Here is a 27378-nt window from a genome sequence, read left to right on the forward strand (position 1 = left end):
TCCCAGCACTTTGGGAGGCAAAGCAGGCGGATCACCTGAGGTCAGGAGTTCGAGACCAGCCTGGCCAACTGGCGAAACCCTGTCTCTACTAAAAATACAAAAATTAGCCGGGTGTCTTGGCACGCGCCTGTAATCCCAGCTACTCGGGAGGCTGAGGCAGGAGAATTGCTTGAATCCAAGAGTTGGAGGTTGCAGTAAGCCGAGATCATGCTACTGCACTCCAGCCTGGGCGACACAGTGAGACTCCATCTCAAAAAACAAAGAAACAAAAAACAACAACAACAAAAGCCATACCACACAAACATATACATATACTCTAGTCTGCTCCTAAAGTATTAGATTTATGTCCTTGCGACTTATATTTTGAGATAAACTATAAAGGCAGGGATTTCCCCAAATGTGTTCATCTGAATTTTACCACAGTAAGTATATGTCCTCAAAATTCTGAAGCCTAACAGTTCCAAGTGCTAATCAAACTGGTGCTCCCCACAGGGCAGGGCTGGGCCTGCTTTTGCCCACCAGTCAGAACCAAGTGGTGGGCCCAGGGCCCAGACTTAATTTTTGTATGCAGCCTGTAGTTTCTCCCCTGAATAGCCTCAGGTCCAAAGATACATAATCTGCTGTCTCAGCCAGAATATCGGAGCCAAAAAGAGCCTACTGTCCTACACTTCACACTCAAGAGCGCTCAGCTGCATCAACCCCTTCAGGGTATAGTGCGTGAACTGAGGCTCCAAGAGCACTGAAGAGATCTGACCAAGGCCTAACAGAATTAGTGGCAAAGGCAGGTACTGGAAGCCCAGGCCTCATGACTCCCAGGCCGGTAAGCCCTTTATCATAGTGGAGTTGGTTCTTCTCTCTGGAGCCTCCTACCCACCCTCCACCATGCTCCAGGCCAGTCTCATTCTAAAGGTAGAGGTAGCCATGATGGTTGCAGCAGAGCCCAGTCTACGAGCCTTTAGAAGAGGCTATTTGTGAATATGAGAATCTTTTTTTGTTATCATCCTCCACGGGACTAAGAGCACTTATCTCTCCCCACCTTTTTCCTGTTCTGTCTCTTACTCTTCCTGTCACATTCCTCGGGCATACATGTATCAAGTTCTTACTGAGTACTGGATAGGGTTCTGGCCTATACTAAGCTAGGCAGACAGAAGAGGAATAGTCCATCTTGGGGAACTTCCACTCAGTGGGGGAATGAAGCACACTCAGAGAATAAAGTAAGACATTAAGACTTCCTTGGAGGGCAGTGGCAGCATGAGGGTAAGGAGAGTGGTAAGAACTAGAATTCCAAGAAGGGACAATCAACAAACGTCCAGGGCCGGGCGCGGTGGCTCACGCTTGTAATCCCAGCACTTTGGGAGGCCGAGGCGGGCGGATCACGAGGTCAGGAGATCGAGACCACGGTGAAACACCGTCTCTACTAAAAAAATACAAAAAATTAGCTGGGCGTGGTGGCGGGCGCCTGTAGTCCCAGCTACTCGGAGAGGCTGAGGCAGGAGAATGGCGTGAACCCGGGAGGCGGAGCTTGCAGTGAGCCGAGATTGCGCCAGTGCACTCCAGCCTGGGTGACAGAGCGAGACTCCGTCTCAAAACAAACAAACAAACAAACAAAGAAACAACAACAACAAAAAACAAACGTCCAGTGCTTCTGCCCTAATCTCAGGTGGAAAATGAACTAGTCTGGTCATATCCCTGTCCACCTCCCCTCAGGCCGCATGTAATACCAAGTCCTACATATCACCACGTTCCAATTATCCTGTACCCTGCATTGGTGCCCCCAACCATGCTTTCTCAACCTCTCCAGACTTTGACCTTCCTTCTACTCCTTGTTCTGACTTTGAAGACCCAGTGCCAATGTCACCTCCTCTATCAAGCTGTCCAACCCCCGGTCAAGCCACTGTTAGTCCCTCCCAACAGTGGGCCTTGCAGGAATATTGAGCAATACCTCTTAGCTCTTGTCACTCACTTTGGCACATCGTCTCTACCACAAAACAGGGAGTTCCTTGGGCGCGGGAACCATGTTCTTTGCCACTGATGAATTATCTATCAGAGGGGAATCTCTGAATTACTGTTGTTGAATAATAATATCATCTATGCTCTCTTTCCTTGACCCCTATCCGCTGTTTCCCAGTTAAATGTGTGCATTTCAGGCTGGGGACGGTGGCTTATACCTATAATTCCAGCACTATAGAGGCTGAGACAGGAAAATCACTTGAGGCCAGGAGTTTGAGACCAGCCTGAGCAACACAGGAGGACCCCTGTCTCTACAAAAAATTCAAAAATTAGCCAGGTATGGTGGTGAACACCTGTAGTCCCAGCTACTCAGGAGGCTGAGGTGGGAGGATCGCTTGAGCCCAGTAATTGGAGGCTGCAGTGGCCCATGATTGTGCCACTGCATTCAAGCCTGTGCAACAGAGCAAGACCTTGTCTCCAAAAATAAAAACAAAAATGAAAATTGTCTGCAGTTCAGACTTTCTAATCAGTCTCTTATCTCTAATCAGAAAGAAAAGGTCCATGGGCACTAGGCTAAGTAAGGTTGCTTCCTGACAGCTCCACTCCCCACCCACCAATCCCTGCCATCTGAAGCCCTTCAACCTGGCCTCAGAACTCCCAGGTTCCAGAAGGATACCAGCCAACAATGACCCTTGGCTCTTACTCTCTGGACCTGGACTAGAAATGAGCTCATGTAGTCTGCTCCTCATCTTTAGATCAGTCTTTGAGGGCCAGGGGAAAGCATGACAATGCGTTATTTATCTAGAGACCTGAGTTCCAATTTCAAGGCTTACCAACCCTGGCATGAACCTACACCACGCACACATACAAAGCATGATATGCTTTAGACAACACTTTCCCATCTATTGTCTGTTTTAATCCTTACAAGCATGTGAGGCAAATATTATCTCCCTGCAGGTGAAAAAAACTGTGGCACGATTTGCCCAAGGTTGCTCCTCTTAAGTGGTGGAGCTTGCCTGGAACCCAGGTCTTTGGCGAGCTTTTTCCTGTACACCAGTGCATCTGAAACCTCAGTGTGCATCAGAATCACTTTAAGGGCTTGCTAAGCCAAAGACTGCTGTCCAATCTCACCCTTTCTGATTCAGGTCAGGAATAGGGTCCAATAATTTGCATTTCTAACAAGTACCCAGGTGATGTTGACAGTTGCTAGAAAACACTGATCTACACTGACCTATTAACTTGCTCTGTGGCCTTAGGCAAATCCCTTCTTTTTTTTCTGCCCCACTGTCTCAATGCATACAATTGGGGGTAGGGGGACGTAGACTAGAACTGTGACTTCCAGACCTTATTTATTTGTTTATTTTCAGCAGCAAAACCCATCTTTCTGGCCAGGTGCGGTGGCTCATGCCTGTAATCCCAACACTTTGGGAGGCCAAGGCAGGTGGATCACCTGAGGTCAGGGGTTTGAGACCAGCCTGGCCAACATGGCGAAACCCCGTCTCTACTAAAAATACAAAAAAATTTGCCGGCCTTGCTGGCGGGCACCTGTAATCCCAGCTACCTGGGAGGCTAAGGCAGGAGAATCACTTGAACCCAGGAGGTGGAGGTTGCAGTGAGCCGAGATCGTGCCATTGTACTCCAGCCTGGGCGACAGAGTGAGGCTGTCTCAAAAAAAACAAAAGCAAAACAAAACAAAAACATCTTTCCAAAGAAATCTCATATATGATTCCAATACATAAGAATCTGGTGAAGTGCTGGATGGGAACCCAGAGCTTATGGCACCTATCTCCCCACAGAGCAGGCACTGGAGTACCTCCCGGAGTACACATCTGCAAATTCCTTCACTAGATGTGGCCTATATGTTCTTTGAGGACTCTTCCAGCTCTGCCATTCCAAGATGCCAACAGACTTCTAGCATTTGCCATCGTGAGAGGACAGGGAAGAGCTGGAAGGAAACTGATGTTGCACAAGACTGCTATGCCCATACCTAATGCTTGGATCATACACAGGAAAGATCTTAACACTGCTGGGCTGTTGGACTAATGGATCCCTTTGACAACTCAATAAAAGCTAGAAAAATGATTATACACATACCCACAATGATACTTAGTATATCCTTTCAAGTGTTGTAGACACTCTGGGGGTCCTAATCCAAGTTAAAACCCTTGACTGGGCTCTAGCACAGCAGTTTTATTACCAAATTCCTCTTTGGCATTTTCTTAGCATAAGCTCTCTCCATCATTTCTTGGTGCGGCCATTTACAGAAATCCCTTAAGGCACCTAGCAGAGGCATCAGGTTATCATTTGGTCACTCTGTCCTTCCTCACCAGGCTGAAGGCTCTAAGGAATGAAAACATGGTTTATTCATCCCTATCTCTTGGTAGCTCAGGGCTGACATGTGGTAGGCACTCTAAGATGAGGTGAGTTTCTGAGGGGATTTGGTGACCACAGAGAAGGGGCTCTGGATCAGTCCCTAAGATATTTCTCTGGCTCTAATGCACATCACAGGGAAGCCCACACTCATCTTTTCTAGGCCAAAAGAGTGCAGAAGTGACAAAGAAAATATTCTTTCTGGCTTTCAGCTGCTGTTTGGTGCATAGTGAGGGCAGGTGTGGAGAACAGCAGGAAGCCTGCTGGGTAGCAGCAAGGTGGCCTGGCTCTTCCCACTGTCAGGGAGGCTCTAAGCAAACCACCTGGCCACTCGCTAGGCTCTGTAGCCAGCAATGCCTGTGGGGCCTGATGCTTCCAAGTGAGCTTGGCCTCATACTACAGCTGAGAACAGAAATGGTTTGAGGAGTCCAGAATAAGATATGGGTGGAGCCTGGTTATAGGAGCAATCAAAGCCAGAGGCCCAAAGGACCTCAGGACCTAGCTCCTGGTCAAAGCCTTGTCTGGAGCCTCCACAGTAAAGAGAAAACTATACTGGTCTGCCCCAGCACCCACCCTCTTCATCTCACAAACACCAAAACTACAGTTGCCTGTTTATTAGTTTTCAAAACAAAACAAAAACAAAAGACATTCAAAATTCCCCTGTGGTGGACAACTGAGTTGATGTGGCTGATCCAGGCTGTCTCCCAGGTTGTCTCAGGGAGCATCAGTTGTACTAGGGGGTGGGCTGTTGCCCTGGCAGGGCTGGATGAACACTTGCACCAGGGATGGCCATCAGAAGAGCTGCAGGCCAGTTTTGAGCCCATGCAGCTGCCCCTGGCTCCAGAGAAGGCCCTCGAAGTTGCTGCTGCTGCTGTTGCTGCAGTTGCCACTGCCGACACCACAGCTCAGGCCCAAGGTACTGAGGAAAGAGTGGGAGGTCAGTCAGGGAAGGAGGCAGCTTTAGGCTCTGAAGGGGCCAAGAGTGCTTGACATGTGTGTATCTGTGGGATGGGCCCACTCTCCTGCCTGGCTTTACAAAGAGACTGGAGCAAATCCGAGAAACGACTTCGTGTGGGCCCCAGGGTTGGATTGGCCCTCTCCTCAGTTGAGGAAGGGAGGGAAGGAGGCAAGAACTTTTCAAATGAAGCTTTATGCAGAGCCCTAGTAGATAAACCAAATTAAAGCAGAGCTGTTTGGGTTGAGGTAGGGGAGGGGGCCCCACATAACCTGACTCCCAAGACATTGAAAGTAGCTGCCTTAACAGGGCATCCTTTCAAGGCCTTTGAGCTTGGGGGCCTGGATCCCTCCCACACCCAATAGCTGGTTAAGGGGCCCAAGGCTTGGGCTATAAGACTAGGGCCACGATTGCAAGACTGCTTTAGGGAGGGTAGCTCTGCCCTCATTCTCCCTGGCCCTGCTCATAACACTCTTGCTTCCCCTGCTTCCCGCAAGTCAAGGTCCTTCCAGCTGGGTGAGGGTGACAGCTGAGAGCAAAGCCATCACCCTACCCTCAGGCAGATCCATGGTTACACTACTGCAGCTGAAAGAACCCTTACGGATAATCTAGTCCCACCACCTCCCATCACCCACAGTCTTACAGACAAGTTAACTGAGGCCCAGAGATGGGAATGGACTTGCCCAAGGCCACATAGCCAAGTCAGGGGTGGAGCTGAGACAAGAAGCAGGGGTGGGCATGCCCCTCCACAGCAGAGGAAACCTCCCTACTACAGTGGGTGTGGGAGCTGGGCTGAATCAGCTTCCTTCTTGACTGAACAGCTCCAGCTGCCCACACTTCACCCTTGATATCCATGGTACTCAATAAGCCATTCTTACCCAGGGCCAGGCTGGTTGGGAAGGAGGGCTAAGGGCACCTCTCTCTCAGACATGTGAATCCCGCTCCCAACTACAGATCTCCTGGCTTCCCCAGCTGCCACCTCTCCTCTCCAAGAGGCCTGCTGGCCCGTGGCCTTGGACAGAGTCCATGGCATTGCCTTGGGTCTGGCCTGCTTCTGGGGCCCCTGGATTCTATAGCCCTTTCCCAGAATGCCCAGATGAAGAGGGGTTCATCTCCCAGGGAGTGGGCAGGCAGCAAAGGGAAAGACTCAGTTTCAGGGGCCCGCAGGGGTTCCCCTCTAGTACTCACAGGATTCTCTGGTCAGAATGGCCCAGCATTCTGGAATGTACAGGCCCTTTGGATGGGCTCCTTTGTGTTACTAGCATAGCCCCTCAGCAAGGGCTGCTTGTTTCCTGGCTCCCTGGTGACCCAAGGGATCCCACGCCTGTGATCCAGAGGTGAGTTTTGAGGGAGAGCATGAAGCCCTGTGCAGGCCTTGCTACCAAGGTGCCTGGACAGTGTGGGGGGGCCTACTGATTACTCTGTGCACCACTGGACAAATTCCTTCCCCTTTCTGGGCCTCAGTTTTCTCCTCAGGAACATGAAAAAGCTGGATGAGAGCATCTATTTTTGACTTTTTAGGAGTGGTGGACCAGTTAGAGAATCTGCTGAAAGCTATGGACCCTTCTCCTCCCAAAATGTGTGTGTGCGTGTGCACACACACACACACACATCCATCCGTAAGTACAAACTGAATGCAATCTGAGAGGGATGCCAAGCCCAGCTGTGTGTGGCTACTTCACTGGCTCCCCACACGAGGGACAGGGAGAGCTGGCAAGGGCCCAGCCAGGGACTGGGGCTTACACTTCACTCATTTAGGCCCTGACTGGGGACAGCTACCTCCCCCACCCACCTCACCTTGTCTTCTCTCCCTCCCACAGGTGGCAGAGAAAAGGGGTGAGAAATCCTGTTGCCATGGGCACTCACTCAGTCTTGCATGTTGAGGGTTCCAGCCGCTGCTCTAGCACAGGCTGGTCCAAAAGATACATGGTGTCATAATTCTCCAGCATGAGCTCTGCTGGGTCCTCGGTCTGACCTGGCATTCGGCCTAGGGGAAATGTGTCCCATCGCACGTCTTCTGTGGAGCAAAGGGAAGTGGCAAGACTGGGCTGATGAGCTGGTTCTCCGACTGCTGCACAGGCCTGCTCACCCTGTCCATCCACCCACCCCACTTAGCACGGGTGGGCTCTCTCAAGATCTCCAGCTTCGCTGCTCTCGATATCACTTCTCACGAGCCCCTCTCCACCAGAGTGCTTCACCACACATTCTTTATGGTCCTTCTCCCCCTCTATGTGCTTACATATACAAGTATACAACTATAGACATTTTTGTCCCTCTTTGCTCTTTTCCTACTTCCCCAGGCATGTTCCACACGGACACAAACAACAACTTCTGACCTGGCTGTATCACTGCTTCAACTTCTCATCCTCACCCCTATTTCCCTGTCTGTAGACACACACACAGGGACACATCATGGAGGGTCTGGATGTCCCAGAATTCCCAAAGCACCTCCCCCCCAAACCCCAAACCCACCAGTACCTCAGAGTAGCTGAATGACCTAGATTTCCTACAAATCTACACACACACTCCCCTGCCTGTTTGAATACCACATATTTTCTTAATGCAGAAATACACCCCACGCCCATCTCAGGGTGGACTCCCTGAGACAACATGTTCCCTTGCCTGTAGTTCTTGCCCCAAGATGCACAAGGTACACCCCTTTTCTAGGGAACGGCTGTCTCACCACACATCCCACCCCTCACAGCCACCCAAATATGTATACAGAAGCACACATACACAAGCCCTTCACTCAGTGACTGTCCTGTTCACTCCCCGCCTCCCACACCCCTCATTCACTGGCATACAACCAGGAATCTTCCTGACCCTACCTCCCCACACATGTGTACACACAGAAGGAGCAATGGCAAAGGAGAGAGGGAAAGAGTTAACGTTGTAGGACTTTCCACATTCACAACTCACTTCCCCCCACATACAGATGCTCCACTTTAGAATGGGGATGCCGGGCATCCCCCATCCCCCTCTGTCCTATCACTGAGATACCTACCACACAGTATTATATTAAATGTCCCTCCCCATCCTTCCACAAGTGTTTTCAAATGAAGTGTTTTCAAATGAAGCCTTCACCGGTGCATTCCATGTAGATTCCATTTCTGGCCTTCTGCATCTCCCTGGTACTCAAAGAATTCTCCCTGTCATAATGCCCCTGGCATTCTATAATGTGTCAACCCTGGACCAGCTTTTTATGTAACCCAGAGTTCCTCAGGAAGGACTGTTCCTCTACTTGTCCATCCCCCTCTCCTGGCTCTCTTACTGGAAGTTGTGCCTGTCTTAATGTCCTGCATTACTCCATGATACAGAGACACCTTCGTGCACAGGGGCCACTACCTATATAGGCTCTGTCACTGACCCGATCATCTCTCTATCATCACTAATATCCCCAACACTGTCTACATCACTACCCCTGCCTCTTTAGCCTGATACCCTTGTACATGTCTCCACTGACGGTGTGAACATACAGGCCATCTCTGGATGGCTATATCTCACTGCCTGTTCCCACTACCCCTCCATTGCCGCCAACCTCAATGCTGTCACTTCTCTCTCACACACATTACCTATTAGCCCTCATGGATTTCAGCAACCCTGCCTCCTCTTCACAAAGCTGTACAACAGACTGCTTGGCCATGACTTCTTTAACTGCTCCTACTTTTCCCTTTTTCCTGTACACACACACACACACACACACACACACACGCACACACACACACAATTCTGCTTATGTCAATGCCCCTCCCTTTCAATATTTACAAAGACCCACCAACACAGCCCTCCTTGCCCTAAGTTATTTGTCATTGGGCTATGGTTTGGCCAGCAGGTGTAGGCACACGCTTATACACACACACAGAGAGACAGACTTTATGTTTTATGTTCCAGTGCTTCCACCCTGTCCATACAAGGACAAACAAAGGCCATAGTATCTTTCTCTATAAACTCATTCACTGCCTCCCCTCTCACTCTCTGCCACTGCATACCCCACATCACACAGGCCCAGCTGTTCTCCCTCCCTCCCCAGGCTTCAGCACACCGACACCACGCTGTTCTGTCATCCCTTCTGGGTGTTCCAGCCTCCGAGGTTCCTGTTCATTAACCTAAGCAAGGATACTCAAAAGGAAGAGCAGATCCCTATCACTAACCCTCCCTGCAGTCTCTTCCTAGCTTTGGCCTCACTAATTTGTGCGCTCACCTAAAAATCGCAGCATTCCTTATTCTCTCTTGTGATCTCACTTCCTGTTTCTCTGACTTAATGCCCTAGGTTCCTTCTTTTTTTTTTTTTTTGAGACAGAGTCTTGCTCTGTCGCCCAGGCTGGAGTGCAGTGGCTCGATCTCGGCTCACTGCAAGCTCTGCCTCCCGGGTTCACACCATTCTCCTGCCTCAGCTTCCCGAGTAGCTGGGACTACAGGCGCCCGCCACCATGCCCGGCTAATTTTTTGTATTTTTAGTGGAGACACGGTTTCACCATGTTAGCCAGGATAGTCTCGATCTCCTGACCTCATGATCCACCCTCCTTGGCCTCCCAAAGTGCTGGGATTACAGGCGTGAGCCACGATGCCCAGCCTCCTAGGTTCCTTCTTTCTAATACACACGGCAAAATCTTGTCTCACCACCAGCCAGCCTCGAGGCACACACACACATACACAGAAAGCACTGTCTCACTGCAAGTGAAAAACACGTGCAGAACCACATACGTACACACTCCCTACTTCTTGCTATCTTCTGCCTCTATGTTACTGCCCAGGGCTCACACCCATGTCATCCTCTCAGAATGTGCTCTTATATGAGGTAGCCAGCAGCCTGACAGTGGTCCCTGGTACTCACAGGCTCCATCCTAAGAGGTGAGGGAAACCAGCTGTCATCTATGCACCAGGCTGCCTTCCAGGCTTGCCTCACATTGGCTACCTCCTGCTACTTTCCATCTCTTCCTAGGGTAGAAGGACGCCTCAAGAGCCAGCCAAAGAGAAAAGTTCATGTGGGGACAAAGTAGTTCTTACCTGAGCTAACCTGCCATGCAGAGCCCTGCAAAGCTCCTCTTTTCTGGGCCAGAAGCCTAGCATTCTCGGCAGTGGGGGACTCTTGCCCTGTAGAGAAAGGCCCCACCTCCATTCTGTCTTCCTCTTCATCTTCTTCTTCAACATCGTCATCATCATCTTCATCCTCCTCTTCCTCCTCTTGGTCATCATTTTCTTCCTCCTCCTCTACCTGGTCTGGCAAGACCTCTTTCTCCTCCTTCTCCTCTTCCTTGACATCATTAACACTGCCCTGCTCCTCCTGCTGCTGGGCCTTTGCTTCAGACCCGAAGCTGGAGCTGGCTGGTTTGACGCTCCAATACAGGCTGTCTAGTGTATATGGAGACTTCCCAATGGGGGAGGCCTCAGAGCCCTCCTGCACCAGGCTGTTTTCTCCACTCTGGGTATAAATGGAACAGATGCGCAGCAGCTTCTCCTGCTCCTCGTCTGGCAGGCCCTGCCCCATGGCTTTGAAGATGCTGAGCAAAGGGAGGGATGGGGTAGGAAAGATTCAAAATCTCAAGCCACTTCATACCCCAACACTCCAGGGTTTGAACTTGGTCTCTGAACTTCCAGACCTGCCTCTGAAAGGCAGTGTAGTAGAGCAGACAGAACATAGAAACAACAGGACCATGGACCCCGAACAAGCTCTGTGGTTCATTTCTGTGCCTCACTTCCATTCTCAGGTAAAATGAGGACAATAATGATACCTGATGTATAGGATTGTTGGGAGGAGTAAATAAGAAAGTTCACATAGAATGCCTGGCACAGTGCCTGGCACATAGTGGGCATGCAATAAATGATAGCTATTAGTCTGCACTTAAAAGCTACATAAATACACAAAACAGCCAACAGGCCTGCAGGGCTGGAAATGAGCAGATCCCTCTCTTCTCTGGCCTAGCTGAGCAACCTGTCTTGAGCTCCAAGGATATGCCTGGAAGTGTTCTGGGCTCCTTCTGCGTGGAACACAAACTGTGATCCCTTTATGGGAGCAGCTACAGCCCAGCCTGGAATGGAGGAAAAGAAAAAAAAAGCAGCGGCTGACAAGACAAAGCAGGATGTGGGAGGGAGGCCAGATGAGCACTGCGAACCTACTGCAGGCACTGCGGGGCTGAGGGAGACAGAGAGCACGAGGAAGGCAGGAAAGACCAAGGGAGGGCTTCGTGCAGGAGGTAGGGCCCGGAAGCCCAGAGACAAGAGCAAGCATACGGTGCTGCTGCGTGCAGTGAGTAGCCCAGCTAGAGGGCACGGCCTGTGCTGAGGAGCTGTGGGAGGAAGAGAGGGCTGGGAAGGTAAGTGTGTGCATTGGTGTGTGTGTGAGGGTTCACCTGCCAATTCTGAGCACACATGAAGGCTATGTTTCTGAAGATCACCATGAAGATCACCAAGTGACCATGTGGAGGCTGGCCTGGACAGGCAGCCTGGAGGCAGGGAGACCAGGGAGGAGCCTGTTCCGACAGTTGAGGCCAGAGCTGGGGAGGGCTGACCTGGGGCACTGGCAGTGGAGATGGGAGGGAGTGAAGCTGTGAAGGACACACAGACAGAGAGCAGGGCTTGGTGACTGATGGCAGGGGTCAGGCAGAGTTAAAGATGATGACACTGTGCACACAAAAGACGGCGCCAACAGCAAAACCACCAACAGATACGGAGCTGCTGGGAAGGGGAGCTCAAGGGGAGAGGGGGGTAAGCACCCCTCACAGAGCCTCTCATAGAACCTGGCACCTAACAGGCACCCGGTCACAGATGGATGCGGATGGTTCACAGACGGGCCATGAGCTCAGCAGGCTGTTTTCTCTCTGGGCACATGCAGACTGGTCACATATGCAGGGTGACTGGCCACTGGGGGCAGGGCTGGGGGGCTGATGACTTCACTGGGAGATCCTGTCTATGGGGCCAATTTCATATTCCAAGAGGATAGTGGCTCAAATTAAATTGATATTGGCTGGCTGGGGAAAGTGCTTGAACAGCTTCCAGCTCTAATCAGATGAAAAGCCAGAGAGAAACTTTGTCCTCTCTTGGTGGTCCATTAGTGTGATTAATAATAAATATTCCCAGACACTTGATACTGGCAAAATGCCTTATCAGCCCTGCTTATGATTACCCACCTGCTATCTTGAGCCATTAGTCTGACCACTAAGGTGCAGGGGTGATGCGAATCTTAAAATACACCCCCTTCCTCGAGTATGTCTGGTCATAGCTCAGGACTGAGAAGGTCACAGATTCAGGCTGATGGAATGAAGGTGGACTTTGGGCTCACACCACCTGGGCCAAGATCCCTGTCCCACCATCAACAAATGTGTGGCTATTAGGTAAGTCCCATCACTCCTTAGAGCCTCAATGTCTTATCTGTCAAATAAGGTATAATATATAATACTTCCACCTCCCAAGACTGCTGTGTCAAAGTAAATGAAGTTAACCTCTACAAAAAAACACAGCACCATGCCTGACACTTAATTTCCAATAGTATCTTTTATTTTTTTCTCTGGGGAAAACAAAACTGCGTTTAACAGATGCTTTCTGCAATAATACAATCTAGTGGAGTATTACAGAAGAGCATGGGACTAAGGACAGGCTATCTGGATTCTGGCCCCAGCTCTGACTTGCAGCATAATACCTGGGCAAACCCCCTCTGTTCCCCACTCTGTGTAACGGGGTGATTAGGACTAGATTCACTGCTTATCTGGGAAAGGCAGGATCTGTGCACAAGGAATCGTACCCAAGTGAGCCGCTGTTACTGCTGGCATGTGTCGCATCCCTCTGGTATGCTTGGGTTGGGAGAAGATCTCTGTGGTCCAGACTTCTCCGAGACCAGCAGCTTCCACTCTGCAGGCACTTAGGATTGGAAAGTACCTTGAAGGCCACCTATCCAAACCTCTCCATGCTGCTCTTGTCACTCCCTCCCTCCCATTACATACACATGCCATGTTCCTTCTGGACTTTGAAACTTGTTTTATTCTTTCTCCTGCTTGAATTATTCAAATGCCTCTTCTCAAAACTCTGACTCATCCAGGCCCTTTTGGTTCTCCTCCCAATTTCCCACCCATCCACATCACTTCTAGTCTGAAGCACACATCTGGCAATGTGGCTGTTCAGTTCCAACTCCTGGAAGTCTTGCCTTGACTGACTTTGTCTACAAAGCCACTTTTAAAACCTTACAAATACCTCTGTGTCCCAAATGCCATCAGGTTTAAAGAAAGACTTTTGGACTCAATAGAGGGATCAGGGACTAAGAGGGTCTTGGCATCCAGACTCCCACTTCATTCATTCCCCAGGCACTGGGTCAGCTCCCACCAAGGACAGCACTGCTGGGAATGAGAGAGCAGAGCATGGTTCAATTCAATGACATTTACTGAGGCCTGTTTGGTGTGCTGGGGCACAGACAGCTGATGTAGAGTCCTTGCCCTTGAAAAGCTTAGTCTGATAGAGGGAAGGAGACACTAAGGGGAGTAGACACGGCAACACAAAACCTCAGATTTGGGAAGTATTCGAGAGTCAACAGGACAGGGTAGATGGTGCCGCCACCAAGTGAGATAGGGAACAGAGGAGGAAGATCACTTTAGAGTTGAGATGGGGACTGAGACGACCAATTCTCTTTTGGTCACAGTAAGGTGCCTGTGGGCCATCCAAGGGGAGATGTCTGACATGCAGTCGAGTACACGAGGCTGAATCTTGGGGGAGGGGCCAGGGCTAGACAGATTTGGGTCTCAGCACTTTATAGGAACTAGTAATAAGCACAGGCATTTTTCGAGGAGGGGGTGGTAAACAGCATCAATGCAGCAGACACAGAGACTGACAAGGGCCCACTGATTTGGTAATTAGGAGGTCAAAGCAACTCTGGGGGTGAATGTCAAATTGCAGCAGGTTGAGGAGTAAGAGGGTAGTGAGGAAATGGAGAGTGTTGAGTGTAGACTACTCTTGAGATGTTTTGATGGGAAGGGTGGGAATGATAAGCTGATGATAACCCAACAGAGGGATGCAGGGTCAAAGGAGATTTTGCTTGTGTTGCTGTTATTGTTGTTTTGTTTAAGATGAGAAAAGCTCAGGCACGTTCCTAGGTTGAAGAGCAAGAGCCAGCAGAGCAAGGTAGAGGCTGGGGTGAGGCCCCAGCGATGCTGGCAGAGGTGGCTCCAGAGCACAGGTGGAGGAGCAGGCTTTGAGGTGGGGCAAGGCCACCTCATCCTGAGACTGGCGAGAAGGTTGAGTGCAGCCGCAGATCAGTTCACGAGGGCTGGACCTCAGGTCGAGGGGGCCCTGCCGGATGCCTCCATGTGCTCGAGGAAGCTAGGGTGAAATGGGAGGGGGGAGGGGCTTGAGGTGAGCGGTAAGGGTTTAGAATAGTGAGGAAATGGGAGAGAAAGTGGTCAGAAAACAAGTAAAAGTTCAGACAAGCAGAACTGAGGCCTCGCCCGAGATTAAAAATCATACCTCTGCAGTGGCAGCAATCCGCAGGGCTATGTGGTTTTCTCCAGCAGAGCTCAGCTACCTGGGCTGAGGAGCAGGGGAAGCAGAATGGGGAGGATCAATTCCAGCTCAGGGGTTTGCAAGTCAGATATGGCCAAAGGATGGGCAAAGCTGAAGGTGCTGATGATGAGTGGCCGAACTGAGCAACCACAGACAGGATAGAGGGGAAGCAAGGTCAAGGGATGCAGGAAATGGAGGGATGGAGATCTGGATGCAGGCAAAGAGCAGATGTCATGGGATGCAAGGGTGAGAACTAGAAGGACGAGAAGTGGTGGTCACCGAGTGGGATGCTGGGATGTGAGCTTTCAGAGGTGGAACAGCTCCGAATGATGGAAATGGGTTGCTGAGTGTAGTGGAGAATGAAAGTCACTGGAGTTGAGGAGCTGTAGAGTGTCAGATGAGTCATCCAAATGAAACAGGTATTGCTCAAGAAAGCAAGAAGGGAATCAGGTGCTAAAGGATTCCATGATTATGAGGGAAGTGGCTCAGGGTCAGGAAATGACAGAGAAAAGGAAAGGGAGACAACCACAGGTATTTACCAGTGCAATATTCAGTTTGACCATAGAACCCAGGGTGGATAGGGTAAAGGAGACTCACAGGAGACATGGCTACCATGGTAAGTTGGGCCAGAATCAGAAAGATCTTTGAATGTCAGGCTAAGAAGCCTAGACTTAACAGGAAGGCAATAGGGAGCAACTGAAGGTTGCTAAGCAACTATCAGAGGTATACTTTGGAAAGATAATAGAGGAAACAGCACTGGGCTTGGAGTCAGACCTGGGTTCAATAATAAACAGCAGCTACCATTTATTGTGCACTTACTCTGTGCAGGCCACTGTGCTAAGCACTCTAGGGGGATTGTCTTATCCATTCCCACACTGGACTCAGTTCAGTCAGGTCTTAAGCTGTGTGATCTTAGGCAAGAAAACCCTACCCCTCCCCTCTCTGGACTCAGTTGTCCCATCTGTCAGTGGGAGTGAGACTGGGCTAGACTGTCCCCAAAGGGCCCTTCTAACTCAGTCATTCTAGGGCAGTGTGGCCCTGAGGCTTGAAGGGCCTCACCCTCTTACCGGATGGAATTCAAGAGACTTACATCCGAAGGAGTTGGGGGCTGGCCCAGCAAGGTGAGCCCAAGCAGGACTCAACCATCCGGGGCCAGTCAAGGGAGGCGGAGCAGTTGAACAGCCTCCAGCCTCTTCTTGCTTCCCACTGGCCTGCAGAAAATCGGCGAGCATTCCGTCCTGAGAGAGAAGAGAGGATCTAAGGAGAAGGAAGCAGTGAGCCCCCCACCCAACATTTCACCTCAGAAAGTTTGGCTCTGTCCCTCCCCATCCCCCCAGACTCCCCACCTATACCTCCCAACTGCTCAAAGAATTCAGGGCACTTTGCCCCAGCCCAGTTTAGTTGGCTCTGAGAAGAAAAGGAAAAGGGAGATTTGTCCACTGCTGCCGTGGGGCCCTCTTGGGCAAACCTAAACCTTTAACACGGGAGGTGTTTGCCTGGCGCTTCTTAGCAGAGAGCTGAGGACAGTGGCAGAGGCTCCTGCCTGGGCTGCCTTAGGCCCTAGGGCTAGGGCTAGTCTCCCTCACCAGTCTTGGTGTTGGCCACGATCAGTTCAACGGTCCATCTGAGGATGTACGTAGGCCGGATCCCGCTGATCCCCAAGGCTGGCAGTTCAGAGAGCATCCTCTCCAATAGGGCCTGCGTGAAGTTCTGGGAGTGCAGGCCCCTGAGCAGGGGCTGCCAGAACTGAGAGAACGGCTTTGGCACCAGGACGTCATTCAAGTCCACGTTTTCTGGTTTGTAAGGGACACCCATTTGGGGGGGCAATAGGAGGGAGAGAGCAGGAGAGCACGAAAGAGAGAGCAAGAGACAGCAAGAGAAAGGAAGTGAGAGTGAGAGCAAGAGAATGTGTGCGCGCGCATGAGCCAAGCCCCCCACCAACAACAGAGTTGCCACCGCAGAACAAAGGAAAGAGGAGAGCAGAACAGTGGGGAGAGAGAAACCAGTTAGTATCTGGCAACCAACAACTGACTCAAAATAAAGTATAAACAAAACAGAGATCTGGTTCTAGCTTCAGCTTTGTCAATAACTCACTGTGTGACTTTGGGTCAGTACCTTCCCCTCTCTGGACCTCAGTCTGACCATCTGTAACATGAGGATGTTGGACTAGATGACCTCACAAGGCCCCTCCAATTCTGCTGTTCTAGCTCTCTAGCTAGCAGCTAAATCACAATGAACATGGCACAATAATGTCATTAAGACTCCCCGACCCCACCCCATCCCACCCCACCCCATTCCAGACCACTTAAGGACAGCCCCACAACTGTCAGTGGGGCTACCTGTTCTGCTCAGCCAGGAAGGCTGAAGGACTTTCAGAGGCCATGGAATGGCAGGAAACAGCCTTCACACCTCAACCCAGGGCCCCCCCCAGCCCACCCTAGGTGTTCCCACCCAGGAATCAGAACCCTAAGGGTGCAGTGAGCCCCCAGAACCCTACCTTCATATTCTATCTGCAAAGCTGCCAACTGTTCAAATGTGGGGACAAGGAAGCCATCATCCAAAAAAGCATCCAGCACAGCCTCCCTGGAACAAGAGGACACCAGTTTAGCAAAGTGATGCTGGCAGAAGACCTTCTCCTACTCCTCCACCCACCTCCAAAGCAGCTAATGCCTCTGGCTCAAGTGGCTGAAGCAGCATAGGGAGAGGGGTGGTGGGTGGGTAGGAGTGGGGAGGAAGGGGGCTAACAATTGGATCTTAGGCTTCAGCCTCCTCGGGCAGGGGCTGCTTAGAGGCTGGGATCAGTGGGTTTTGAACAAGTGCTTACCAAGCACTAATGCTGATCTATGGCCCATAACGAGAGCAGTAGTGTCTGAATACACTTCCGCACACAGACAGGAAAAAGCTCCACATCCACAGAAGGAATTAAATGCCTGGGATCACGGGGTCAAAGGCTTTTAGACTCAGTTCTTGTAGTCGGTTTCTCTTGACCATTCTCCAGTACCCTACCCCTTCTCTTCTCCCTGGCTACCTTATTTTAGATCCTAGAAGTAGAAACCTTGGGGACCCAACCGCTAGACCAAATATGGTCCATAGGCCTTATTACTAGGGGTTCTAAAAACCCAGAACAAAGTTAGAGGGGTTGCAGGAGTAGGCTATAGGGGTAATCTCTCATCCCTATCTATTAATCCATTTATGCCTAGTATTCCATTATTGGAATGCTAAGCTTGTGGGAGTTATTTATATCCTACTGCTCAAGGTCTTCAACAAGGTCTGACTTAAAAAAAAAAAAAAAAAATTTGCAACCTCCAGCATAAATGGGTTAATAGCTCAAACCTACACTAGCAACAGCAAGCTGATTCCTCCAGAGTTAGTGGCTTCCCAAGAGGCTCTTTGCTACAGTTTGGATGTTTGTCCCCTCCAAATCTTATGTTGAAATTTGATCCCCAATGTTGACCTTGGTGCCTGTAGAAGGGGTTTGGGTCATTGGGTTAGATCCCTCATGAATGACTTGGTGCTGTTCCCACAGTATTAAGTTCTTGTTCTATTAGTTTCCCCAAGAGCTGGTTGTTAAAAAAGAGCCTGACATCTCCCCCTCCACCTTGCCATTTGATCTCTGCACATGTGGGCTCCCCTTTGCCTTCTGCCATGAGGGGAAGAAGCAGCCTGAAGCTCTAACCAGAAGCAGATGCTGGCACCATGCTTCTCATACAGAATACAGAAGCATGAGACAAACAAACCTCTTTTCTTCATAAATCACCCAGCCTCAGGTATTCCTTTATAGCAACACTAAACAGATATAGACATTCTCCTAACTGACCAAGCCTAGATGTGGAAAAAAGAGCTCCCAAGGTGTCCTAATGCCTGGAAAATTGACATACTTAGATCCCTCCCTCCAGCATTACCAGGCAGACACTACTGTGTTAGGGGCATAGTTTTCCCAGCTGCTAATGAAGCTACCACCAACCCTTTTGCTGAAGGGTAAAGCCAAGAAACCTAGGCTGGGCAAACAATGATAAAATACTTTTGGAACTAGTATCCTGGACATGAAGAGAAGACTCCAGGGGCAATCCCAGCCTACACTGCAGTTCTCACCCAGGGTTACTCTGCTACCTACACCACCTACCTACACTCTCCAACTTCTCTCTAGCTGAGGTTTAGCATTGCCTCCACAGGTTCTTAGTGGAAAGTCCCCCAAAGCCCTTCCAGCTGAATTTAGGTAGAAAGCCCCCAAGAGCTAGAGAGGAAAGAAGAATGGGTAGACATACTATGAGCCTGCTCTGGACTGAGCTGAGCACTTTGTTTTGGAAACAAAGGCTCACAGCCATACTTGAGAGACAAGGAACTTAGTCTCTAGGAGCCAGAACCTGAGAAGGTCCCGCCTCTATTCCCCTAACCATGACTATCCAAGGAATGCTAATACCCTCCAATGGCAGTTCAAAAGAAAACACCAGGCCGGGCGTGGTGGCTCACATCTGTAATCCCAGCACTTTGGGAGGCCAAGGCAGGTGGATCACCTGAGGTCAAGGGTTCCAGACCAGCCTGGCCAACATGGCAAAACCCCGTCTCTTCTAAAAATACAAAAATTAGCTAGGCGTGGTGGTACATGCCTGTAGTCCCAGCTTCTCCGGAGGCTGAGGCAGGAGAATCCCTTCAACTCGGGAGGCAGAGGTTGCAATGAGCCAAGATTGTGCCACTGCACCGCCGTGTGGGCAACAGCGAAACTCCGGCTCAAAAAAAAAAAAAAAAAAAGACCAGGCCGGCTGCAGTGGCTTACACCTGTGATCCTAGCACTTTGGGAGGCCAAGGCAGGACAATCTTTTGAATCGCAAAACTTGATACCAGCCTAGGCAACATGGTGAGACCCCATCTCTACAAAAAATTAAAAAATTAGCCAGACGTGGTAGTGCATGCCTGTTGATCTCAGCTACTTAGGAGGCCTAGGTGGGAGGATTTCTTGAGCGTGCAAGGTTGAGGCTGTAGTTAACTATGTTAGCACCACTGCACTCCAGCCTGGGTGACAGAGCAAGACCTTATCGTAAAAAAAGAGAAAAGGCCAGGCACAGTGGCTCATGCCTGTAATCCCAGCACTTTCAGAGGTCCAGACGGGCAGGTCATTTGAGGCCAGGAGTTTGAGACCAGCCTGGCCAACATGGTGAAACCCTGTCTCCACTGAAAATACAAAAACTAGCCAGGTGTGGTGGCTCACGTCTGTAGTCCCAGCTACTCTGGTGGCTGAGGCATGAGAATCACTTCAACCTGGGAGGTGGAGGTTGCAGTGAGCCGAGATTGCACCACTGCACTCCAGCCTGGGTAACAGAGCAAGACACTGTCTTACCAAAAAAAAAAACAAAACAAAACAAAACAAAAAAAAAACAAAAACAAAACAAGACAAGACTAGCAGTGCCCACCATACATATATCTTTTACCTCAAACTTAGACAAGGGCTAGGCAGTGAGTGAGGTGGTAATTATCAAGGGATTTTCCTAGTTGTCAAGAGCTCCACATGCCACCCAACAGAGAGGAAAGCAGCTGGCCAGGAGATGGATGATAGTGGACATTCCTGCCTCTGGCCATTCTAGTATAGTCAAGCCCCACCTGGAAGTTGGCAGGGTTGAGAGCAGACAGTTCTGCCAAATGTAGGGTCACTGTGGAGGGGATTAGGATTATCCCTGGGATTTTTGTACAGCAGAGGTTGGCAATCTAGGATAGGGAAACCGATTTCAATGAGGCTGCTACTCTCTATCCTAGAGAATACGCAGCTCCCAGTTACCTAGTTACACACCTGTTCTCGCATGTAACGCCCTTGAGCTCTGCCAGGACACATTCTACACGTGGGGACGGGTTATTCCACGCCTTAATGGCCTTAGGTAAATACCTAAATTTCTCCAGCACCTGCCAGCAAAGAGGGTCCCATCAGAAGGCTGGTTCAGCCAAGCAACCCACCTCCACCCCTCCAGGATCCCTTCCCATAGGACCTCTCAGCACTGCCCTGCAGGGGACAGGGCAGGGCATGCAGGGGTGGGCCCACAACTCCCCTATTGGCCTTGCAACTAAAAATAGCCTGACTCTCAAATGTGAGACTTTCTCCTCCTTCTCTCTCCCTCCCTCCTCCAACTGAATTTCCTGTGGGTAAATACTGAGATGTTCAATGGGGGAGTTTGGCTGGAGATACAGATTCTTAGGCCAAAGGGCCAGGGATGAAGGGAGGCAATGAGTTACAGAAGAAAGATAACTGGGAGATCCAGGTACTAATCCTGGTTCTATCATTAACTGTATATGTGACTTTGAGCCTGTCCCTTCACTCATCCATGGCTTCAATTTCTTAATCTGTGAAAAGGAAGGGCTGAGCTAAATGGTTTCTGAGTGACCTCCCTAAAAACTGCACCCCTCCAGCTCACCTGATTTAGGGAATCTCTTGGGCCCCATCTACTGGTCAGCTGCGGAATTGCAGGACTGCACAACTACCCATTCCCAGTTGTTCCCTACCACCCAGTGGGGCAGATTATCCGCAAACTTCATCATCTGTTCCCTTCCATCGGTGTGGAGGATCAGCCAATTGGACTCTGCTCCTCTTGTCTCCTTCCTAGTTCCCCCCTCTCTCTTTCCGAGAAGTTCCCTCACGCTTTGTCACTTTTCTTTCAAATTCCTTCTCAAGACTTCTCTCAGGTAGCTGGCAAGAGGGAAGAAATGGCTGGGGCAGATGAGAGCACACCAAGTCCAGGGCACTTTCTTACCGTAAACTGCTCCTCTTCGTATGATACCAGCAGTTCTCGGGCTCTTTCTGAAAACAGAATGGGGAGACAGATAGGACTGCCAGCCCAGACCCCTTTTCCTGATGGGATTCTGAGCCTCTCTCACCTCATGTCTTGAGTTGTAATTGAGGAACTAGAATTCCTTCCCCAACTACTTCACAGGGCTCAAGATGGTTTGTGAGGTGAATGTGACAGCCATTATACTATGGAAACTAGCCAGGAAGATGGTTTGTGACAGTAATTTTTTAAGCTAAGATTCACCACAGCCCCAGAGGAAATGCTGAGCCAGGGAAATGAATAGCGTTAACTCTAAGCCTGAGCCTTCTGGGCTTATGGGCCCCTTTCTGCCCTCCAAAACACCTACCATATAGCTCTTTATGACTCAGGGCCTTTTTGCAATGAGAATCCACCTCTTCACTGCCTTTGCTGTCTCCATCGGCCTTTACATCTGACTCCGTACTTTTCCCATCATCCTGAGGCTCTGGTTTCTCTTCTGTGATGTCATCAACAATAATGTTCTTATCTTCCTCTTGATCCTCTTCCTCTATCCCTTCCCTGAACTCCTCCAACTCCCAGGTCTCTCTCAGGCTGTTCTCCAGTTGGCGGCACCAATAGGTCTTCTGGAGCCAATCGAGGACAAAGTAGCAGCCTAGAGCGGGGAAGGCAGGCAGTGCCACAGGATCAGGCAGGCAGCTAGCAGGCCTCCAGCCTCATCTTGTGGGTACTACAGGAAGGCCCCAGGAAAAGGCTTGGCTCCAAGGTTCAAATCTCAAATATCCAGAAGCTGCCTCTTTCACTCTGGGTTATCCCTCTGTTCTTTGCTTTATCCTGCTCACCAGCACTTTTTCTAGAAAAAAACCTATTATTGGACTTAGAGATGAGATGCCAAAAACAGCAAGGGGCTAGTAAGTGGGAGAAATAGGAATCAGCCCCATTAGCTAGTTACATGGCCTTGGCCAAGTCTCCCCTTTTCTAGATCTGTTTTCCCATCACAAAGAGTGAGGCTAAATGCAGGATTCTTAATCGGGATGGGGTGGCTGTCCAAGGAACTCCTGGGTTCATACACTGCTGATGGCTCATGGCTGGCAACCCCCCCACCTCAACTATGGAGAGGCATGTGAGACTAATGAGGCACTACCTCAGGAACAACATTTAAGGGGAGTGGCCGGGCACTGTGGTTCACGCCTATAATCCCAGCACTTTGGGAGGCCAAGGTGAGCGGGTCACTTGAGGTCAGGAGTTTGAGACCAGCCTGTCCAACATGATGAAGCCCCAACTCTACTAAAAAAATACAGCCAGGTGCAGTGGCTCATGCCTGTAATGCCAGCACTTTGGGAGGCTGAGGTGGGCAGATCATGAGGTCAGGAGTTCGAGACTAGCCTGACCAACATGGTGAAACCCCATCTCTACTAAAAATACAAAAAAAAAAAAAAAAATTAGCCAGGCGTGGAGGCGCATGCCTGTAATCCCAGCTACTCAGGAGGCGGAGGCAGGAGAATCACTTGAACCCAGGAGGTGGAGGTTGCAGTGAACTGAGATTGCACCACTGCACTCCAGCCTGGGTGACAGAGTGAGACTCTGTCTCAAAAAAAAAAAAAAAAAAAGTTAATCAGGCATAGTAGCATGTGCCTATAGACCCAGCTACTCAAGAGGCTGAGGCAGGAGAATCACTTGAACTCGAGAGGTGGAGGTTGCAGTGAGCCAAGGTCGTGACACTGCACTCCAGCCTGGGCAACAGGGTGAGACTCGTCTCAAAACAAACAAACAAACAAAAAATAACTTAAAGGCAGGCAAAAAAACCTCTGTAGTCAAGGTATCAAAATATGCCAAGCCATGTTGGAAGCTGAAACAAAAGGAGAAATCAGTAATACTAATCCTGTTTTACTTAAAGTTTTGATACAATGTTTATCATGAATTTTTCTACATTAATATGTTATTTATCTTGATTATGGAACTTTTGACTTCTCCCCACTTTAAATGTTGTGCCCAAGGTGAGGCCTCACTTCTTTCACCCTAGTCCCAGCCTTGACTCCAGGTGGAGACCCTCCTGCCTATCCCTCTACCCTCAGCACCACCAAGCCCAGGCCCCTAGGCTTAACTGTGATAGGTATACCCTCTGAGGACTCACCTCTGCGGCAGTCATTTATATGGGGCATTTTCTTGTGGGTCAACTCATGGCGAAGGTCAACAATCCAATCTGGAATGTTTACCTGATTACAGGGGAGGGTGTGAGTACAGAAATTGGAAAATAATTATTAAAGCTGGAAGGGAGCCAGAGATTAATTATCCTGATCACCCCCTGCCCCATTTTACAACTAGAGAAACTGAGGTCCTGAAAGAAGATTCCAAACATAGTGACAGAGCCAAGAAAAAAAACCAGCTCTCCTTGTTCTTTTTTTACTGCTCTATGGAGGAGGTACTGAAAATCAGAAAAGTGAGCCAGGCACAGTGGCTCATGCCTGTAATCCCAGCACTTTGGGAGCCCAAGGCAGGTGGATCACTTGAGGCCAGGAGATGGAGACGAGCCTGGCCAAGATGGTGAAACCCCGTCTCTACCAAAAATACAAATGTAATCCCAGCTACTCGGGTGGCTGAGGCACGAGAATTGCTTGAACCTGGGAGGCGGAGATTGTGGTGAGCCAAGATCACGCCACTGCACTCCAGCTTGGGCAACAGAGCAAAACTCTTGTCTCAAAAAAAGAAAAGAAAATCAGAAGCAGAAAAGGTACACACCTCCCCTAACCACCAACCACCCTTCTACAACAAAGAAATACCTGTGAATGAGCATTAACAATCACGTTCTCCAGCCTCCCTCTCCCCTGTCCTTCTCCCTGAGTATCCTTTACCCCTGCTTCCCTCCTACACTTCCTCCAGGAAGCGTTAATGACTGAGAGCATGCCTGCCCTCTGGGCCTCTACACACTTCACATACTCCTCAGGGTAGGAATGTCTGAGTTACAGAAGTAGAGACATGGGATGGGAATTCCTGATTTACAAAGTGACTCATAGTGGCTGAGCTGTCTCCTCCCTCAGACTGTCAGCTCCCTAAGGGCAGGCGCTGTGACTGTCACCTCTTTCCTGTCCCCACCCAGTGCTACATTTGGGCTCCTTCCAGCAAGCTGGGCAGGCCAAGCCCTCTGAGATACCAGTCATATGAGAGCAAGGGAGCAACTGTGCCTCCTTCAGGCTGGAAGCTGAGGCTCTGGGATTCTTGCTGGACTTGGCTGGTAGTGATGGGATAAGCTAGTCTGACTGTGTGCCCACATTACTCCATGCCCCATTTGGTGAGCCCTCTTGGAGAGAGAACTGAGCAAGTTCACTGAATCATACGCACCTCTTGAGCCAGACACTTGAGGGGGACCTTGGCAAACTTTGTCTTCCTCTCTGAGATAAGATTCACAAACCTGGAGTTGAGGGAGAAATAAGTGGCACAGCCCAAGGAACCATTTTATTCCAAACACTTTGCTGAGTTACTGAAACCCTGCATTTCCACAACTTTTCCACTGACTGTCCTGTCCTATTCTTACAGTTGGTGTCAGCCAGAACAGGGACAGTTCCATCCATTCCAACATTTAATGAGAGTCTGCCCTGTAATGAAGCCATACAGACGAATAAGACACTGCTCTAGCCTTGAACAGTTCAGTCTAAGATAAATAATCATGATATAATGTAACATATTAGGCTAGAACATAATATGTTATAAATGCTGCAAAGGACTACATCAGATAATGGGGAGCACAGCTAACCAATGGAGAAAATAAGAAGAGAAAGGGAGGATCTCAAGGCAGACAAGGGAACAATAGATAAATGAAGACTTTGACAGATATGAAAACTCAGTAGCAACCTTTTTTTCCGACGTGTATACAGCTAGAACCATTATGAGTCACTTTGTAAGTCAGGAATTCCCAGCCCATGTCTCCACTTCCATAACTCAGCAATCTTTCAGTGTTCATGAGGGAGAGAAGGGGAAAAGGGTGATGCTAGGAATACACAGGGACAGGGTTGGAAAGTCCACATTAAATCACAGGCGAGGACATTGAGCCATTCAGACAAGTTCCTCTGGGTGAGGAATTCAAAGGTAAGAAAAAATATCAGACCACCAAGAGACCCACAGAGATCACCTGGTCTGAATCCCTTCCTCCACATTCCAAGATAGAAAGAAAAATGGAAGAGAAGGCTTTCAGGAAAAAGGAAGAAAAAGAGGAATGTGTTGACGAGGGTACCAAAAGCTGTTAAGTCAAGCAATAATCACAGGCTGATCCACAATGAGGTACAGGCAGGGTTTTGCTTCAGGTAACACCTGAAGCCAAGTTTTGCTTATCACATGCCTCCCCTGCCGCCAGTCCCCAAACCAACCTCCACCCCTACCCCATGCAGGTCTTACCTGACCAATGCCATGCCATACAGCAGTCTAAGTTCATCAGTGCCCAAGCCACCAGTTACATCCAAGAGCTTACAGCGTATCAGGTCAGCAGTAGAAGCCACTGCCAGAGGGAGTTCGTTGCCTGACCTAAAGGGTCACAGTCCAGCACCATCATAAAGAGCCCTTACACTGGTCCACCCTCCACCTCAGAACCTAGGTTGTTGCAGGCTACACCCATCATATTCTGGTTCAAGAGAGCATGAACAGACACAAAACAAAAGAAGGTGGGAGGTGACAAGGTAATGTCTGTGGGATCCAACAGTATATAGGGCATGAGGGGCTGACTAGGCCGTATACAGGACACCTAACTGGTAGACTGTCAATCAACAGTTGTGTGGACACACCCCTTTCTTTCACCCCCAAATCAACTCATTGAGCTAGAGGAGCCCCTTATCCCTCGTTAGTCGGCTCCCAACTCAATCTTACCAACTGGACTGAGGCGCCCCACTCAAACATTGTCTTGCAGGCAAGACTTCCTCCCCATTGGAATCGGAAATCTACCCTAGGGTACTAACCTACTCCTTAAGCCCTGGCTCAGGCCTCACTAGTCCCTCCGGCATCCTCTCCAAGTTGGGAGAAGGTCACTTTTTGGAGGTAATGGGTAAACCTCACAGATATAACAAGAGAATTGTTGAGGCACAACCCCTTACTTTCCATTGCGCTAACGGGATTAGCGCAAGAGATGGCTGCAGCGTTCCCCCAGGCATTTGGGAGAGGGACAACTTTAGGCGACTTAGGGGAAGACTGGAGAACAGGGCCTAATAGAAACTCGACAAAGGAAGAGGTGCAGCGCCACCAGCACGCAGGCAAAAGGGCCGAACCCGCCACCTTACCTGCTCCTCCACACCGTGATGCGGTTAAGCGCGTACCGCTGCAACTTATGGTCGTCACAGAACAGATAAACCGTCACCTGGTCCCACTCGGCCCTGCTGAGCCAGGCGACCACGATGCCGTGGGCCGAGAGTGGCAGTGACCCTTTCCCTTTAACGCACTTTCCGTACCACGCACTCCACACGAGATCCATCCCCTGGGAACCCAGACCTGGCCCGGCCCCGGATTCCCACGACATACTGAGCTCAACACCAGGCTCTGTGCCGCGCCGCTCCGCACAGCCTTCAGCTCAACGTGCTACCCTCACTCCGAACCGCCACCGCACCAGCAACCAATAGGAGAGCGTGACCCCATACGCAAGCCCGCCTTCTAGCGTCAGCATGGCCAATCGGAATGTGAGAGTTGGGCGCCGGCGTAATGACATGCGGGGTTAAAAACTCGCCGGCCGGAAGTGTTCTTTTCACAAAGCAAACCCTCCAGGTGCAAGAGTTCAGCCTCTAGGTTCCGCCAATTTCCTGGTTGCTAACCGGCTTCTGTACCAGACCGGAAACGGTGTGTCTTCACTGCAAGAGGAATTTTATTTTGCGCCCCTCGGCGAGTGGCAACTTGATTGTA

At 50.0% G+C, this 27378-nt stretch overlaps 1 protein-coding gene across 18 annotated transcripts; it reads right to left on the bottom strand.

The window, feature by feature from the left end:
* Positions 1-4919: 4919 nt before the first annotated feature.
* On the bottom strand, positions 4920-27119 carry LAS1L (LAS1 like ribosome biogenesis factor). 18 transcript variants are annotated; one of them, XM_055269216.2, is made up of 14 exons: positions 26766-27119; positions 25894-26019; positions 24844-24913; positions 23639-23720; positions 21875-22159; positions 21493-21539; positions 20541-20650; positions 17256-17341; positions 16853-16903; positions 16345-16551; positions 15849-15996; positions 10283-10776; positions 7142-7292; positions 4920-5239 (listed from the first exon to the last, which is right to left on the bottom strand). In XM_055269216.2, the coding sequence occupies exons 1-14, from the start codon at positions 26999-27001 to the stop codon at positions 5113-5115; spliced, it is 2220 nt and encodes a 739-aa protein (XP_055125191.1). In that variant the 5' UTR covers positions 27002-27119; the 3' UTR covers positions 4920-5112. The 18 variants fall into 18 exon arrangements, 15 of the variants coding, with proteins under 15 accessions (XP_055125191.1, XP_055125192.1, XP_055125194.1 ...); XM_055269217.2 differs by having other exon boundaries at positions 7142-7289; positions 26766-27107; XM_055269219.2 differs by lacking the exon at positions 16853-16903.
* Positions 27120-27378: the final 259 nt, after the last annotated feature.

This window comes from Symphalangus syndactylus, chromosome X, assembly GCF_028878055.3.
Source record: "Symphalangus syndactylus isolate Jambi chromosome X, NHGRI_mSymSyn1-v2.1_pri, whole genome shotgun sequence".
NCBI classification, from domain to species: domain Eukaryota; kingdom Metazoa; phylum Chordata; class Mammalia; order Primates; family Hylobatidae; genus Symphalangus; species Symphalangus syndactylus.